The sequence below is a fragment of the Macrotis lagotis genome, chromosome 1 (genome assembly GCF_037893015.1).
Source record: "Macrotis lagotis isolate mMagLag1 chromosome 1, bilby.v1.9.chrom.fasta, whole genome shotgun sequence".
NCBI lineage: Eukaryota > Metazoa > Chordata > Mammalia > Peramelemorphia > Peramelidae > Macrotis > Macrotis lagotis.
In genome coordinates this window covers 400,652,130-400,671,038 of record NC_133658.1, presented here as the reverse complement: position 1 = coordinate 400,671,038, position 18,909 = coordinate 400,652,130, and the positions used below count along the sequence as shown (strand labels likewise).

Genomic DNA, 18,909 nt, shown 5'->3' with positions numbered 1-18,909 from the left:
TGATTTCACCTTTGCCACATTTCTCAAAATAGACCCTCTTCCCTCTCCTGACACTGCTACCACCCACATCCCTGGATGGTGTGTCTACCCTAATGGCACTGAGGTCCCCCAGACCAGGAGCCGTGATTGCCCTTACTGCAGTGGTAAGCCCATAGTATGGGAGGTAGGTGGTCCCCTTAAACAGACGTCACCCTTGCATGCTCAGACCTTCTTCCCTCTCCTGACACTGGTACCACCACCACCACCAAGCTACGTAAGATGATATCAAAGGAAAGGCACTAGTAATGGAAGGAGAGGGAAAGATCTGCCTGCTTTGAATCTCTCCCCACTCCAGTCCATCCTCCATTCAATCTCTAAAGTGACTGCTAAGAGTGCAAATCTTACCTTCCCACCACCCTGTGACTTCTGGGTTCACATACAAATTCCTATGAGCTACTTCATAACCAAGACCACCCCCACTCACCCACCCACCCCGTCTTGTCTTTTCAGGCCATTTATACCTTACTTCTAAAATATTAAAATCTCACCTAAAGAAGCCTCTCTCAATTCCAGTGTTTTTCTTCTATGCATTCTTCCCTATTGATTATATATATATAATATATATATATATTATATATATATATAGTGTGTGTGTTTGCTTGCATATTGACTCTCCCATTAGATTGGGATCTCCTTGAGAGCAGGTTCTGTCTTTTGCTTCCTTATGGTCTTATTTCTCAGGACTACCCCTGGTACAAATTTGAATTCAAGTCTTCCTGACTTGGAGTTCATCTAGTTTTTCTGTTATTGATCTCTTTGGCAGTCTGGTGAAGACACCCTTTTCAGAATATTTTTTTAATTTATAAAATACAATACATAGGTTACAAAAGGAACCATTTATATCAAAATATTTTAGAAAGCAAGTTCATGGACCTCCTTCCCCCACGTTAAAAGCACTTGAACTAGGTAGTTTCCAAGGTCACTTCTAGCTCTTGTGTTTTAAAAGTGAAACTACAAGAAATGATACCATTTCCATTTTCTGCTTCGTTTATTTTAAAACTTTGTTTCTTATAAGCAGATAAAATAGCAAATTATTTTGAGAATGCTGGCATGAGGAAAAGGCATATCCTAGACAGTAATACTAAAAAAATAAAAAGGAAAAATTTGTACACTCATTCCCTACCCTCTTCCCTACTTTTCCCCAGTTAATGTGATGAAGCTTGGTGTTGCTGAGTGTGACCATAGAGAAACAGGAATAAGTTGTGTACTGAAAGGTCTTAGGTTGAGGAAGGGAAGTTGATCTGTGTGACATTACATCTCCCCCAAAGTTAATGTTCCCCAAAAAAAGGAGATTATTTGGTACTTGCTGGGATGAGGGTGGGGATTCACCTGTCCATCATGAGTCAAGGGAGCAGGTTGGTTTTCCCAACCCTGCCCTTTCTTCACAGACACAGAGTGGTTCAATCTTGAGTATCAAGTTGAGGAATCTAACCTGGGCCCTAGAGAAAGTGGGATTTGGGATTTCTGACAGGGAGGGGCAGGGAAGACAAAAAAGATGGACGGATGGATGACTCCTAGGGTTGGGTAAAAAAATTGGAGCATTCAAGCGGGGCGTGCAATTTGCAGGTAGGTCTGGGACCATTTGATTAGTTCTTGCTGTTCTTATTTCTCTTAGATCATTTGCTAAAGGAGAGAAAAAGGTGAAAGGTTAACTCAGAAGCCTAGTATCCATCCCATTCAGGAGAGTCCCATCTCCCCCCACCCCCATCCCAACAGTATCCCGCATTTTCTGCCCCTCCTGGAGGAGTTTGACCTGTTGGGGTTGGGGATAGCCATGCAGGAGTCTGAGGACACCTACCTGCTTGGGAGCCCCCAGGCCAGAGGAAATCAGCTCCTCAGGATCCAAGGGACCTGAAAGTGGAACAAGGCAGCTTGTTACTGACCCAGCATAGGGCCAGACCTTCACCCCACCCTAAAGGAGGTTAAGGGAGCCCAGCGAATAGAAAAGACTCTTAAACCTGTTAGGATTCCATGCCTGGGTCCATCAGAACCAGGCACAGTGATGGGGGCTGCATAGACGGATGGACAGGTGAATGAAAGATGAGTGCAAGTATGAATTAAAAGCCTACCATAGATCAGGGTTCCTGGAAAGACAACATTGACCCTAGACTGAGCATGCAATGGTGACATCTGTTTAAGGGGACCTCCTACCCCCATATTATGTGCTTACCACTGCAGTGACGACGATCACGGCTCCTGGTCTGAGGGACCTCGGTGCCATTGGGGTAGACACACCAGCAAAAACCAGTGCTACCATGACACTGAAGAGGCTCATAGTTGCCATTCTCGTCGCACTTGGGGCAGAACATGCCCGGGTGGACGGGAGGAACACGGCTCGCCTCAAGCTGGCACTTGGTCAGAACTGAAGCAATAGGTTTGGGAAACACATGGTGAGCGGGTTCCAGTGCCCACAGGGGCCCAGCCTCGAGTTGTGCAGACTGCAGATTCAACTTCTCGCTGGGGCCAGGGAACCCAACACCAAACAAAGCCCAGATTAGGACTGGCCTAGAACCTTCCATGCTAGGCTCCAACTGGCATCTATTGCCAGGATGAGGAAACAGGCTAAGAGCAGCCCAGCGGCTACTGAAAGAGTAGGATGAGTGGTAGGATTTTGAACCCTAACTCTTCTCTGAAAATAATAGGATTATCAACCTGAAAGGGACCTCCAGGAGTACATCCAGTCTGATCATCTCCATAGATATATCTAAGGTACACTTGAAAATTTAAGTAGAGAAAATTCATATGATTCTTCAGAGCAGACCATATCTTCATCTTCTACAAGTGAACAGTGCAGAGACCCTAAGAGGTCACCATGTTCTATACAATCTACTCCCCTAGAGCCAAAAGTTTCCATAAAAGACTAAAAAAAGGTGCTTGTGTTTGAAGATCATTCAATGACTACAAACATCAAGTGAAACATAAAACAGGAAGACATTTACTCAAATGACTAAAGACCGGTATGCCTACTCTCTCATCTCTGGGTAATATTTTGAGATTCAACTCTGGCCATATGCTTGACAGAGTTGTGATATGAAAGAAGAATTAGATTCTTTCTACTTGACTCTAAAGGACATAAGAATAAAGATGGAAATTGCTAAGGGGCAAGTGTTGGAAAAACTACCAATTACTGTCTTTACAAAAGTAGAAATTATCTGGTGATAGTGGGTTCCCCCTTAATAGAGATCTTCAAGAAAAGAATAGGTGATCATTTGGGGCATTATTTGTAAAAGGATTTCTTATATTGTACAGGGCTTCCAAAATCCCCTCCAATTCTCCAATTAGTCCAATTTTTTTCATTTTATAGAATTCTTACTTGCCAATGTCATAGTGGTGACTAAGTGTTCCTGTTTTATAAAACAGAACCTTAGACACAGAAAGGAAAAGGCCATGGAAGAACATGCCTGGCAATATACTGTCTTGCTTTTCTTCATATCCCCAGATTACAGCATAGGGTCTTGCACATAGTAAGCATTTAATAAATAAAGATTGAATTCAGTTAAACGAATCCAACACCAGCTATGTAACAGAGCCCTAGACTTGGAATCAGAAGACCTCCATTCTGTTGAGTATATTAGAGATGAGAAATTAAGCTAAGACTAAAGGTAGTGAATTTCTCTTCACTAGAGATCTTTTAAGAGAGGATGCCTATTTATCAAGGATATTGCAAAAGAAATTCTTTTTCAGACTTGGATCAGACTTCCGATACCTCTTCCAACTCCAAAATTCTATGGCCTGAATTCCTTATTACCTCATGAAATGGTGAGCAAAGTGATCTATAAAATACCAAGCATTATAGCCACATGAGCTAGAAGCATTGAAGAATATTAGAACTGTAAGGAATTTCTCTTGGAGGTTGATTCAAGAAGCATGGCATTGTGGGAAAAGTTCAGTCAACAGATTTGTGGAAATATCCACCCATCCCCCATTATATTGTAAGGGGACCCCCTCCCCCACCTCAGTCCTCCCACTGTCTCAATACTTGAACCCATAGACTGGGTAGAGTTCTCTTGTTAAATGTATAGATTGGAAATTGAGTGGGGAGCGGAATGTGAGGAATATGTTCTGTTCTAGCTTAGGAAATGGAAGAAGCTCCCAGTTCCCTTTAACATCTTTCCTCTAATACCTTTCTGTAAAGGCTCAGTCTTTTCTTCAGTCTTCTCTTCATTGGGCTTCTTGCTCATCTCAAAAAGAAGCCACTGGTGCATCCAGTCCTCAAAATTCTGTGATGTGGAGGAGATAGAACCATCTTTCAGTTCCACTCAGATTCAAAAGCCCCTTATATCATGCAGTTCAACCTCAAGGGGTAGAAAAGGGGAAGGTGGAGACTGTTTACAAGAACTGAGACTAGGACATAGGACAAGGATTTGATCAGAAAACAGGGATCTTCTTTCTGAGAGATTGAAAGGAATCCTCCATAGTCTGGTTTAGCTGTGACTAAAGCCCCCTCCCCAGCTGTAACTCTGAAGTAGCAGGATAAGGAATTCCTGACCTTCCAGGTCTTGGTTTCCATCTTGTTCCTGAGGTGCTTCATGTTCTCTGGAAAGCTCTTGGTCAGCTCAGGGAATGACCTTCCAGGATCAGACTGCTGCAAAAAGTCAGGGAATCAAAGAGAAGGTTAATAAAAGGTCAGAGGGGACAGTGTACTTCCTCTTTTCATCAGGTCATGCCTACACTATTGAACTAGCCTTCTGGTTAATCTCCCTTCCTCGAGGTGTCCAGTCTATCCTCCACTCAAATGCCAAAGAGATCTGCCAGAAGTGAAGATCTGACCATGTCACTCTCCTACTCAATAAACTTCCATGGCTCCCAGTTACTTCCAGAATCATATACAAAATCCTGTAATTTTTTTAAAGCCCTTTACAACCTGATTCCTTCTTATTTCTTCCACTTTTTAGAAACTTTTTTTTTGGTAGGTTTTTTTTTTTTGCAAGACAGTGGGGTTAAGTGGTTTGCCCAAGGCCATACAGCTAGGTAATTATTAAGTGTCTGAGGCCGGATTTGAATTCAGGTACTCCTGACTCCAGCTTCAGTGCTCTATCCACTGTGCCACCTTCTTCCACTTTTTTAGACTTTACTCTTCCACATCTACCTTAGCCTTCTTGCTATTCCTTAAGCATGATACTCTCATCTCCTGATTCCATGAATTTTCATTAGCTGCTCCCCACCATGGTCAAAATTCTCTCACCTCCACACCTTCAAGACTCAGCTAAAATTCCACCTATAAGAAGTCTTTCAGAATCCCCCCCTTCCTTTTGTGATTCCCAATTTATGCTGTGTAAATCTTATTTGTATGTAGCTATTTACATGTTGTGCTCCCCATTAGACTGAAGTTTTGAGGGCAGAAATTTTTTTCCTTTCTTTGTATCCCTAAATTCTTGTGCACTTGACTTCTCTCCTCCATTGAAGGAAGACCTGTTCCACTCTGGAGTAAAGTACAAACCGTTGATACTCTGCTTCTCCTAAATGACCTGTAAAGAGTGATAGAATTTGGGGATGAGATCAGTCCTCATAGGGAGGAATAGAATTAGGGCTCCAACTGAGGTGCTAGGAGGAAAGACAGGATAGATGGGAGTAAAGGACAGATTGATAATGGGACCTCCTACCATTAACAGGTACTTCACTTGGTCCTTGGTATTATTTCCAATTTTGGTCAAGTCCTGTAGTAGAAAAGGAAAAGTAATGAGTCTAGGAATAAGGAGGAACTGAGAAACTGACTGGAAATTACTTTGTCTCCAGTTTGCTAAAAGTTGGAAGGAGGAACACTAGCTTTTTCCTCCTCTCCTCCTCCTCACCACTAAAGGTAATGGAGCCAGCCAAATGTCCTTTGAGACAACCCTCTTCCTTCAGTCTCTATCTCTTTGGACCCTCCTCCCATCCCAACTCAGAAATTCCCACAATAACCAGATAGTATTTGTAACCTCCCTAATCCTTCCCCCATCCCAGTCTTCAAATCCTTGTTAATCCATCAATTTATTTGATCAAATTTTTCCTCAAAGGGAAGATGGTGGGGATGGGAGACAATGGAAGTGATATAAAGTCCTTACCAGAGATGGGAGACTTTCGGGTGCCATTTCCCTCATAAGCAGGGGTGTAGCCATTCGGAGTTTATTCATTGGAATGGAAGCTGCAAGAGGAAAAGAGACTTAAATCCTAGGAAGGGCTCCAAGTCCTAGGTCAGGTCAAGATAATGGAGTTTGACAGTCCCAGAAAGTACTCAGGTTCCAACATCATATGAGGGCACTCTTCCCTGTTTATGACTTTGCACTCATTTTCTTAAGTTATTTACTCTAGGAGTATAGGGACACAGGAAGGAAGAAAAGCAGACTCACGCTTGGGAAGTTTCATCTTCAGAGACTCAAGTTGTAAATTTTGGGAAGTGACAGTAAGCTTGTCCAGTCGCCCCTGCTGCTGGTACACAAAGTAGACAGTCGCAGCTTGGCCAGCAATGAGCAGAGCCACCAGAATGGAGAAGCCAGTGTAAAAGGCTCCCTGGTTACAGGACCTGCTAGGACATAGAGGTTCCTTAGGGGGAGGTAGAAGGGATTCATGGAAGAGGTCATGGTGCCCTGAATGTAGGAATCCAGAGACCTGAATACAAGTCCTATCACCTCCAGGCTTCAAATGTCCCTTCTTATCCAGATATACATGTTGTGATTATCTCACTTTAAGGTCTGGGGATCTCTTCCTTCTGTAGGCCATTCTTTTCTCAGTCACTCAGGTGAAAAAGGGATAAATCCTATACAGCAGAGTGTGAAAAGAGGAAGGGGCAAGGCAGAGTACAAAAATGAAAGGGAAAAGTCCAGTGTCTTCAAGAAGAGAGTAGAAGTATCTAAAGGAATGGGAAAGGGGAAAGAAAAGGGGAGAGAAGGTCTGGAGAAGAACCTGTGATACTTGGAAAGGAGAAGTATGAGGGAAGTAAAGTCCTCACAGGAGGGGGGAGGGGAAGCTTGTCATTGAAATAATGTCATCCAGCTATCTAGATTCTATCTATCTATGTTTTTAAAAATAAGTTTACAGACTCCAGGTTACAAACTCTTGGACCTGATACTAAGGTCCCTTGCATCAATGACATTCGGTGACTGGATTCAAGGTCAAACTTGGAAATAAGCAGCAGGAGGAACTCCATTTCATCTATGTTCTCCCAGAAGAAGCACCATAGACATCCTAAGACTAGGACAGTCATAACAACTGGGAACAGTGCCCAAGACTGCTCCATACATAGCCTATCCCTCCCTGGAAAGACCAAGAACTAGGCCCACCATGGAGCTGGAAACACCTCAAATAGAAAACAAAGCAAAATTCATTATAGAAAAAGCATGAGGGAATCTAAGTATCAGAGCATGGACTTGGCAGATGATGAGAATAGAGATAGACAACCTTCCTCCATCAGCAGCACAGGATTCTAAAACCTCAGAAGTGGGAGGGATTTCAGAGCCAAACAAGTATTTATTTATTGTTTACTACTCAAAAGATATAGAAGCTACAAAGAAAGGTAAAAACCAGGCCTTGCTCTTAAAGATCTGCCAGATCATTTAGTCCAACCTTCCAACTGGTCTGGAGATATCTCCTCTCATTAAAGGTTGGGTGATCTCTTTGAGGTGTATTATAGAGATTTTTGTTTGAGTTCAAAAGTATTAGGTCTAATGAATTATTATTGATTTTTAATCATATTGAGGCTAGTGTAAAACCATTATCACCAGTTCCACAAATCACATCTTTAGTCTGGTTCTCCTGCTTAATCTTCAGAGATTCACAAGCACACCAACCCTTTTGGCCTTTAAAAAACCCCATCTGCCTGGCTACAGCTGACATCATATATATCTGATTTTCTGATTGACTAGCCTCAAAAGCACTCAGATTATTTTGGGGTTGCTATTTAGTTTGAGAATCCACTTTATGGGGGGAAAATGATAAAAATCTTTTAAGGGATGTAAAAAAAGGCCAGATACAGAATCTTTTCTCTTCCCCATCTGTCAAGCCTATTAGTACAGGTCAGTGATTAGTTGGTCAGCAAGTGCCTCATTTAAACACGTAGCACTCATGTGGAGGAGCTTGGATCTCTCTCTCTCTCTCTAGCACTGACACTGGAATCAGGAAGACCTGAGTTCAAATCTAGCCTCAGACACTTAATAACTGCCTAGCTAGTGACTTTGGGCAAATCACTCTTAATCCCATTGCCTTAAATAAAATTTTTTAGAAAGAAGTTAAGAATCCCCAGACTGGTGCTTAGGAGTCCCCTCCAAAAGTATCTGAGAGGATCATCTTAGATGGATATAGTATCCATCCATCCCTAGGAAGATGTGAATGTTTCTCCATTCAAACATAACCTTCATCCCAACTTTTGCTAGCAATAAAAGCATCTTAGTTTGCCTCATTATGTAAAGATTATGCCTTAGGCTTCTGACCAGACCAGCCCCACTCTGGGTCTTCGGCTTGATTAGGTTCCAAGGTTAACCAGCCCCAGGTTGTCCCCTGGATGTCCTGCTGCCATCGCTGGTTAGGAACTTCTCAGAAAACCTTTTGTCCTAGTAATCCATGATGTCATGAGTCAAATCTTGTTCTGATTTGTCTACCTGACTTATTTCTGGGCACTGCCCAGACAGAGCCTCCAAAAGTTCATTTAGGAAGGATTTGAAGGAGGAGGAACAAGCCCTGTGATAGGGGGAGGGAAGGAACCAAACTAGCAATCATTATTAATTCAGTAATTTGGGTCAGGAGGAGAGAATGAATAGGCTCCCTTTAAATTTAGGGAAAATGTCTTCTTTGCCCAGGTAAGTTCCATCAACTCGGTTATCACCATTCTCCCTTTCTCCCCCAATCCTAGTTGAACTAGTTTATTTCAAACAAGATGAGGTAAAGTGGTTTGGTGGTGGCAAGCATGTTATTTGGCATCAGACTGCTTGGATTTGAATCCTGATTCCCTTTGGGACTCTGGCCAAATCACATATGCTCTCTGGGCCTCAGTTTCCTCATCTGTAAAATGAGGATGTTATGAATGACCTGAAGTTATCTCCCAGCTCTAAAGTTATGATCTTATGAGCCAAATCTAAACATCCTCCTATCATACAAGGCCCCCCAAATTCTATCTTCTTCTTGTATCTCCCAATATGCTTTTCCCATTCTAGTCAGGCTATTTTCCTCACTTAGAACCTGGTCAGAATGTAAACCATTCTTCCTACCTAGTTGACTTTTTTTTTTAGGTTTTTGGAAGGCAAATGGGGTTAAGTAGCTTGCCCAAGGCCACACAGCTAGGTAATTATTAAATGTCTGAGTCTGGATTTGAACCCAGGTACTCCTGACTCCAAGGCCGGTGCTTTATCCACTACGCCACCTAGCCGCCCCCCCCCCATTCTTCCTATCGCTTAATGAAATATTTTTTAATTTTTTTATTTTTTTTTTGCAAACTACGTGTTGGTAAGGGGGTGCCACATCACCCATCTGAAGTGACTGAGCTTCTCTCCACCTGCTCAGGTTCTGAAGACAATGCCTAGGGAGGCAGGGAAGATCTTTCTAGCTTGACTTCTCCTCTAGCTTCCTTCCCTTTTCCACCCCCCACTCCTCTCTATTCTTAGTCCTCCGCTGGCTACTGAACCCCACCACCGCCCCCGAAAAAAGGAAATGCAGACTGCGGAACCTAACAACCAATGGAAATTAGCTGCTTTAGTGATGTCACAAGTTGCTGGGTAAAACCATTTCTGAAAGACCAGCTTTCGCAAGAGGATCTCAGAATAAACAGCAAACCTGCATTTTAAGTTTGAATTATTTTTCTAAAAAAAAAAAGTGCAACGTCTTCTTTATAGCATTGATAGATCGTGTTATAGCTAATAAAAAGGTGACATAAATTCAATTAGGTCTTATGACATTATAATTAGGGATTTAGGGAATTAGCAGTCCTTTCCCCTCTCTGGGTCTCTACTGGGTCCCTTCTGAAAAAATCAAATTATGATGTCCAAGGACCCGCACAGCTCTAATTCCATCAATTTTTTTTAGAATAGTCAGATGCAGGTGGGTTTTTCTAAATTTTACAAAACCTATTTATTCCCTTCTTAAGGCTAATGTTTATATGGTTAAAAACAAGCAAACAAAACGTCTTCTAAGAGGTATTTTTCAATTTTCATATTCATAGGACATAAACAAATGCATAGCCTCTTTGATCCTTTCTCCTGTTTAAAATAAAAAAAAGGCTTTAGCAGCTGTAGATTAAAGAAAGGTGAAGATGGTTTGAGACTGGACACAGATAGAAGGAAAACTGGTCATATATTGAGCCTGGAATGGACTGAAGGACCTGGTAACCATGGTATTCTCAAAATCTTCCTTTCAGCATCCAGGTTCAAAGGCGGGGGGGGGGGGGGGGGGGGGGGCTCCCCCAGAGCTGGACTTCAGCAGCTTATCTGCTTATTTCACATCTTCTAAGCTTCCCAAGAACACCAACCCTTTCAGCTTCCTCAAAACTCCCATCTGCCTGGCTACAATGACGTACACCTATCTAACTCTCTGATTGACCAGCCACAGAAACAGATTATTTGTGGGCTCAGTTTTCTAAAGGGGATAGTTAGCAGGAGGGGATAGGGGTGGGGATTCTGTCCCCTTAGTCTGCCTCCTAAAAATTGTAACAATATTTTTATGGGAGTAGAAGAATGAAAGAAGTCAGATACAAGGACCTGAGCATTATTGTCAGAATTAAGGAGTTGCCCCATGGGAAAGCTTGGCTTCTACCTTCAAGGTAGAAGAGAGGAGTAAGAGAAGGGTGCAAACGAGGCCACTATGAAAGACAGAGAGGTTTTTTTTTGGGGGGGGTACAGAAAAGCCTATTACTCCCTTGAGAAGTCACAATAAAGACCTATGAGGAAGCATCCTTGGGAAAGTTCCCAAATAAATACCAGATCCCCAGGGTTTGGGCCAAGAAAACTTTGAGGGAGTCAGGACTGGGGTAATGAATAATGAATAAAGAGGAGATTCATAGCTTTTCTTCTAGAAACCTGTAAGGTAAGAATAATACTCATGTTTCCTGTCTCATGGAATGGTTATGAAAAATGCACTTTATCTACCTTAAATTGGTATTAGAAATGGGTTTTACACTCAGATACACACAGCAACGATGCACTCCTAACAAAGGAGGCAGTAGAAAGGCCATGATGTGAGCCACTACTCACTACCTCACTTGTGGAATGAAGGAATCAAACTAGCCAAAATACCAGATCCTTTTCCAGACAATGATCCTTACAATCCACCAGCCCAAACTGCTTCTGAAACAAGGGAATAAGAGACTCTGAAAAGAGGAAAGGGAGGAGAAACACCTTAAAAGAAAATCATCTCTTTTGAGTCTCAATTGAAAGGACCTCTTATTCCTTTAGCAGACTCTGGTTCCTATGAACTCCCACTGGTTAGGAGAAAATTCTATCTTTCTATATCTATCTATCTATCTATCATCTATCTAACCTATTTAGTTAGTTATACAAACATATTGTCTGGGATTCTATAAAGATTTTTTTTTTCTTTTTTAAGATTTCTGTACCGTTGTTGTCCTCCTGGGCTTCCTCCCAGTATGGGCTGCTGCTCATGGTTGGAGATGAGATCTCGCTGGTCATCCATGGTGTTCACAGGTGGTTTGCCCCTCAAAGACTCTTTAGCTGCTGCAGGTTGACTTCGTCTGCTCTCCTGGGTTCTCTGATCTTGATACACTCAGACCAGCCCTTCAAATTGATGCTGAAGAGAAATTTGATTCGTTCAGGGGGAAGGCCAACCCACCCACTTAGTAGAAGTGAAAGTCCGAGTTGGAAATTCCCAACTCAGTTCTTGTCACCCCTCTCCCTCTTCAGTGGACAAGGAAGAAGGGAGTTCTTGGTGCAGGTGGGGAGTCCTGTCGCCTCATTGGCTAAGCAGACAGCATCACTTGCTTCTAGGCAGACCTTCATGAGGATAGAGCTCTTTGGACCTCTAGAAAAAAGTAGAGGTAAGGAAAAACTAAGACTATTCTTGCTTCCAGAGATAGCTCTAACTCATGGAAAGGAATGTCTTTGGTTTCCCCTTTCTCTGAGAGGGACAGAAAGAGGCTAATGTGACCATAAATCCCTTGTCTCCACAACTCAGTCTCCTCCTCTGTAAGTGAAGGATTTGGCCCAGAGCATCTCCAAGGTTGCTTCCATCTTTCACATTTAGTATATTCTGCAGATCCATTTCTTTCAGTTCTGACATTTTGTTCTAAGGTTCTTTCCAGCTCTGATATTATGTCTTCTAAGGTCCTTTCCATGTCTGTTATTCTATATTAGATGAACCCTCTAAACTCTAACACTCAGTGTTACATGATTCCTTTCCAGATCTGGTATTCTAAAAACTCATAAAATTTAGTGATGGATCAAGCTTGTACATAATACATCTCATCCTCATTTTACAAAGGAAGAAAAAGTCTGGAGAAGGAGAGTGGTCTTGTAGGTCTGTGGTCTTGCAGATAGTATTATGACTCTAGAGAGCTGAGAGGAATCTTAGAAATCATCCAGCCTGACAACAGATGAGGAAATTAAGGTCTAGAGAATTCCAATTATGACACTGATAGAAAATAGCACAGTTACGATTTAAAGCAAGGTTCTGAAATTTGAAATAGACAATTCTTGCTACTATTCCATGTTAACTCCTGTGCCTTGGATAGGGAAATTGTCCCATTCTAAGAGCTCCTTTGACATTGAAACTTTAGACCACTAAAATGAATCTGGTCCTTAAGCCTTCAAGTTTTAGGATCACTAAAGGATCTCACTAGAGGATAGAAACTGGATGGGATAATTCTACACAAAAGGGCCATAAAACAGCCAGGATGCCAGAAATACTCCAAATAGTTATTAGTGACTGGGACCCCTGTCCTTTTCCTCTAGGAGAAGCCTCTTTTGACTCACTAGATAGGCTCTTTATAAGTCAGAGGAGGCAGGCAAATGGAGAGAAGGTAAGAAGAAAGAACAGGGAAATTCAGGAGGTCTAGATCACTCAAATCCTTCAGTCACTCAAATCTGGCTAGATATGAGAGATGGTCAGGACCAGGTTGACCAGATTGTTAGGAACTCCTGAAGAACAAAATTCTTTCCACCTCTCAAACACCCTTCTGCTAGTTTTAAGTAACTAATTTAGATTCTTCTGATTCCTTTGGATCTAGAAATCTATGATCCCTAGGAGTCTAAATTAATTCATAGTTAGCGATTAATTGGATAGATTGCTGACAAGGGGCAAAAACTGGCCCTTCATTTTCCTTCAACTTCTTGTTTCCAAGGTGCAATATAATCTCCTTAAAGATACAAATTCTTGGGGCACCTAGGTGGCATGGGGGTGACTAGGTGGTACAGTGGATAAAGCACCAGCCCTGGAGTCAGGAGTGCCTGGGTTCAAATCTGGTCTCAGACACTTAATAATTACCTAGCTGTGTGGTCTTGGGCAAGCCACTTAACCCAGTTTGCCTTGCAAAAACCTTTAATAAATAAATAAATAAAGATACAAATTCTTCCATTTTTGTCTTTGGGGTACAAGTGTTTTGCTCTTAATAGGAGCTTAAAAAATGTTTGCACAATTGAATGAAGGAACTATGCTTGGCTGCACTGCAGAACTATTATTTGCACACGGTCCTTAACCCCAAAGTGTGACTTAAGTCCCATGCTCTGGTCGGTTTCTTCAACCACACAACTTCAGAGTTTTAGATAATACTATGTGAATGGAGAGGGAGAGGATCTTTCTCTAAATCTGTCCCCCCACTTTCCCAAGTCCTGGGATGGAGTTGAACTCAGTCTGCCATCTCAACCACCCTATAAAGAAACCATGGGGCTCCATTTTATAGATGAGGAAGCTTGGCTTTCCCAAGTTTCCACAAAGCCAGGCTGGGAAAGGAAACCCAAGTCTCTGACCACTCTCCAAAACTAGAAGGTCCTCAAGAATTTTTCATATTTGATTGGGGGGAGGGGAAGTGGTTTATAGTTAAGTAACAAACTATTGACCTGACTTGTGTTTATAGAAATGGATATGGGATTTCTTGAACCACTCACACTCTTTCCACTTACCCTCATAACAAATGGCAGGCATTTAGGAGCCAGTAGTCAAGGTTAAGGAATCAATCTGGAGATTAGGCAGCCCATCTGAAGTATTTTCTTCCTGACTTCCTGACTGCCACATTTTAGTAGATCACCATTTTTATTGTCAAGCAGTCCTCTTCATATGTAGATGGTTCTGATTCTGCTTATTTCCTCTATTCCTTTCTCTATGACTTCCCTAATTTCTCTGCATCCTTTGTATTTGCCATTCTTATGATGAAATAATATTTCATAGCATTCATATACTACAGTTTTTTCATTTCTTCTCCAATCACTGGCCATATGTGTTCTCTTAACGAAAAAAAAGCTGCTATGGTTATTTTTATACAGATAGGTCTTTTCTTTCTTTTTTTTTCTGAAGGAGTTGTTCTCTTCTCCAGGCTAAATAGCCTAGAGAAGAAAAGATTTAAGAGAATATTACAGCTGTCTTCAAATATATGAACGGCTGCCACAAAGAAAAACAGCAGATTCATTCTATGTGGGTCCATAGACAGAAGTAGGACCAATGGATGGAAGTTACAGAGAGGAAACTATAGATTTACTTTAAGAAAGAACTCTCAGGGTGGCTAGGTGGTGCAGTGGATAGAGCACTGGCCCTGGAGTCAGGAGTACCTGAGTTCAAATCCAGCCTCAGACACTTAATAATTACCTAGCTGTGTGGCCTTGGGCAAGCCATGTAACCCCAATTATAAATGTATAATAATAAAATGACCTTTCTTCCAAAGTAATAAGACCCTTGTCACTAGGAGTTTGAATTTAGGTATTATTCTGAAGTCTGAGTTAGGGATTGTGTTTCTTTGTCTGTGTGTGTGTGTGTGTGTGTGTGTGTGTGTGTGTGTGTGATCACTTCCACACAGGTCACATAAATTGGTCTAGTTTTCCCATAGATATAGCACCATCAAAGAGGGAGCTCATGTAGAAATATACATACAAGCAGAGGGAAAGATAAAACATATACAATTATCCCTTCCATATCACAACTTTCCTCATGTGGTTATAAATAAATTGCAGGTCAGCATAAGAAATTAAATGGGAATTTTTGGAGAATTTTGTAGAAGCCACAAAGGACACAGAAAAAGTTTAGAAACTCAGAATGCATTTTATATGTGTATATACATATATATATATGATTGGATAACATCAACATATTTTATCTTTTAATAATATAAAAATTCAGACTTCTTCTCTGGTAGGAAAGAAGGGCCAAAAAACTTTACTTGGATTTTTCCATGCCCCTGACCCCCTCAATGTGAAAGGGTTAGATGTAATTTCTTTTTTTTTTTTTGCAAGGCAATGGTTGTTAAGTGACTTGCCTAAAGTCACACAGTCAGGTAATTATTAAGTGTCTAAGGCACCACCTAGCCACCTTTCTAACCTTTCCTTCCCCAAGATGTATTCAGGTATTACCCTGTCTAGTTGCTTCCTATAACATTCTTCCACTCCTCAAACCTTAAAGGTTATAGAACTTAATTTACATCTCATAAGAAGCAAATATTTTTCTATGGTCACTCTCCCTGTTCCCAAGATCTCTGAATTCTAGCATCTTTCTATCTATTCAAAAGTTATAATTTTTCAAATCTTTTTTCCTAGTTTCTTTCTCCTTCCTTCTCTAAGCCAGTCTGCTCATGTCCCAGAATGCCAGTAATCAATCTTTGGAATGTTGCCATTTTTCCTGCCAAACATGGGCTGAGTTTGAAATGGAAGTTTTCCCAGCTTCCCTGAATGGGCTAATAATAATAACTCCCTAAGCTAATAATAAGCTGATCAGATCACATCTGAAGGTTTTGAGGATAGAATAGAATGCATAGCATTCTCAGAGTTGGCACAGAATCTGGGAGTCCATCTAGTCCAAATAAAGTCCATCAATCTATTAAAGTGGAAAGAGAGCATGTCATAAAAACAAAATCCATCAATAAAAATTAAGATAGAAAGATTTTAAAAGTAGAAGCTTAGACTAGATACTCTTGTGGCTACTTCTAGTTCTAGATCTAGTGATGAAGAACCATTACTTCCCAAGGTAGTGCTATAATTGTAATTATTAGGAAACTTGCACTGATATTGGAGCTGAATCTACCTTTCTTCAGCTGCTACTCATAGTTTCTGCTTCTCCCATTTAGGTTCGAATGGAACAAATATTGTTCCTTTTTAACTATAACTATATTTCAGCTATAAAAAAGAAGACAGCTTTCATGTCTTCCTTTAAGTCTGTTCAATCTAAACATCTCCCATTCTTTCAGTCATTTCTGGGGTGGCATGGTTGTCAGTCCCCTTATCATCCTGGTCCACTCTCCTCTGCACACTCTGGATTTTTTAATGCCCTTCCTAAGATATGTTCTTTGGAATCTACAGATATGATCTGATCAGAACCAATGAAAGCGAAAGAATCACCTTCATCATTTGGAGCACTATTCCTTTCTTAAGGCAGCCTAAGAGGAACCTACATGGTGCAGGGGATAGAGCACTAGAGACACTTAGTAGCTGGTTAACTCTGGGTAAGTCACTAAATTAATTGTTTGCCTCAGTTTCCTTAGCTGCAAAATGAGCTGGAGAAGGAAAAGGTAAACCACTTCAGTATCTTTGCCTAGAAAACCCTCAAAAGACTTGGACCATTGTTGATTCACTTTGACTTTGCAACCCACTAAACCCTTTGAGATGTTTTTGATGTGAACTGTTGTTAGATCTCCCACATTCCTGTATTTATGAATTTGGATATCTAAAACCCAGGTAGAAAATTTTACATTTATTCTTTAATCACTTTCCTTTTGTAGATTTAGTCACTACTTAGAGCCTATTCATATCTTTTTGGTTCCTGCCATCTGGTACATTAGTTATACCTCCTAACTTTGTACAACCTAGCTAGATGGTACAGTGGATAGAGCCCTGGACCTACAGACAGTTCAAATCCAGTCTAAGACACTTAACTAAGTAACCCTGGATAAATCACTTAGTCTCTGTCTTAATTTCATCATTTGTAAAATGGGGATCTAATGAAATACTTGCAAAGTCCTTGACACATAATAGGTACTATAGAAATGTTAATGTTACCTACAAATTTGGCAAGCATATGACCTATGCCTTCATCCAAGTCATTAATAAAATGCAAATGGTACAGGACCAAGGGCAGAACACTTCATTCACAAGTCATAGTCAGCTTATTAATGACTGCTTTTTAGGTATGGTCTTCATTGGAAATTTTTCAAAACATGTTACTGAAATCTAACTTACTATGTTTTATGATCTGCCATTTTAGTTACCCTGCCCCCCCAAAAAAAGTTTAATGTGACATAAAAGATCTATTCTTCATGAAGTCATTTTGACTTAATGAGCCTCACTTCCTTTTTTGGATGATCAGAAACCATGCTTTCAAAATAATATTCTAAGATTTTGCAAGGAACTGAAATTAGGTTCACTGGTGTAGAGTCTGCAGATTTCACACTTCCCTATTTTAAAGAACAGGCAATTTTGCTTTCCCCTAGTCCTACAGCTCCTTTCACCATCAGTAACCTTCAGTCATAGCTACCAGATATTCCAGATATGGTTCATCTGGACATTCTGGGAGCTTAGTGTTCTTTGCATTTTTCAGTTCCTGGCTACCATTTTGATTCTGTCCTTCTAAGTTCAGAGAACACTTTCCTGGGAAAACAGAAGCAAAATGAATTTAGTTCCTTCTTTTCATTGTCATTTATTATCCTCAGTCCTAGCCCTGTATGTAGGAGCTCCATGCTTTCTCTTGGTTTTCTTCTCACTCCGACATCAGCAAAACTCAAAAAAAAAAAAAAGCCCCAAAACAAAACAAAAAAAACAACCTTTTTAATCACCATTAACATTCATCTCCAACTTTAGCTAATTCTTACCATCATCTAGCTAGGTGAAGTGATTTGATTGACATGACTTTTTTTTAAGGTTTGCAAAGCACCTTAACTGATTTTATCTCTTATTTTCGTAACACTGAAAATTGGTGCTTTGCTTACTCCCATTTTACAACTTAGGTGATTTGCCCAGGGTCACACAAGTAGTATCTGACACAAAATTTGAACTTCCCAACTCCAGATCCAGGGCTCTACCCACTGTACCATCTAGCTAGTGTTGAATATATTTTCCATTGCTTTTTCTTCCTTCTATCACCTCATTTATTTGTGTCAGAGTTTTCTTCCAAGACAATCTCTTTTTCCTCCCTGCACAATTTTAGGACCTAGGGATCCTCTCTATTCTTTTACACAGCAGTTTGAAATCCACTCTCCAAAATTTAGGCTGTATGTCAATTATATCCAACTTTCCTCTTTATCACAAATTCTCAATAGGAAAAGAGAGAGATCCCTTTTCCTCAAGGTCCTCCATTCTTTAATGCTATTTTCTGCTTTATAAGCCGGGATTGAGGGCCAGCTGGTGGTATAGTGGATAGAGCACAGACTTCAGTCAGCACCTCAAACACTTGATACTTAATAGTTGTGTAATCTTTGGGCAAGTCACTTAGCCCCATTTTCTTACAAAGATAATTTGGGACTAGGTAATAGTGTATTTAAATTTGTGTATAATTTTTATCCCCCCCAAGTAGAAAGTGGTCTTCTCTGCATCCCCAGTTCATATCAGGAATGCCTGCCTTGGAATCATGCAGCAATGATGGGCAATTAGTAGTCACCCACTCACCACTCTATCTAAGCTCTCACCCTTGCAACTTCTTCACCAGATGCTTGACCCCTAGTCCATAAAGCGAGCAAGACTGTATTTAACCAGTTCATGCCCGGACTTCCCACCTACTCAGAGGCAGCTATGGGAATGGTTGCCTTAGTTATCTATTTTTTTTATC

General features: G+C 40.9%; 1 protein-coding gene across 2 annotated transcripts; it reads right to left on the bottom strand.

The window, feature by feature from the left end:
- Positions 1-1,008: 1,008 nt before the first annotated feature.
- CD74 (CD74 molecule) lies at positions 1,009-11,855 on the bottom strand. Of its 2 annotated transcripts, XM_074212624.1 has the most exons (9): positions 11,555-11,855; positions 6,369-6,541; positions 6,084-6,163; positions 5,643-5,696; positions 4,529-4,624; positions 4,163-4,259; positions 2,210-2,401; positions 1,838-1,890; positions 1,009-1,662 (listed from the first exon to the last, which is right to left on the bottom strand). In XM_074212624.1, exons 1-9 carry the CDS (start codon positions 11,629-11,631, stop codon positions 1,651-1,653), a joined length of 834 nt encoding a protein of 277 aa, XP_074068725.1. In that variant the 5' UTR covers positions 11,632-11,855; the 3' UTR covers positions 1,009-1,650. The 2 variants fall into 2 exon arrangements, with proteins under 2 accessions (XP_074068725.1, XP_074068726.1); XM_074212625.1 differs by lacking the exon at positions 2,210-2,401 and having other exon boundaries at positions 11,555-11,849.
- Between the last annotated feature and the right edge of the window lie 7,054 nt (positions 11,856-18,909).

Coding starts and splice junctions, on each gene's coding strand:
- CD74 (XM_074212624.1), bottom strand. CDS start 11,631: ATGGATGACCAGCGAGATCTCATCTCCAACCATGAGCAGCAGCCCATA. Junction 4,625..5,642: donor AAGTGAAGTACCTGTTAATG/GTAGGAGGTCCC, acceptor GACTTTTTGCAG/CAGTCTGATCCTGGAAGGTC. Junction 4,260..4,528: donor TGGAAACCAAGACCTGGAAG/GTCAGGAATTCC, acceptor TCCACATCACAG/AATTTTGAGGACTGGATGCA.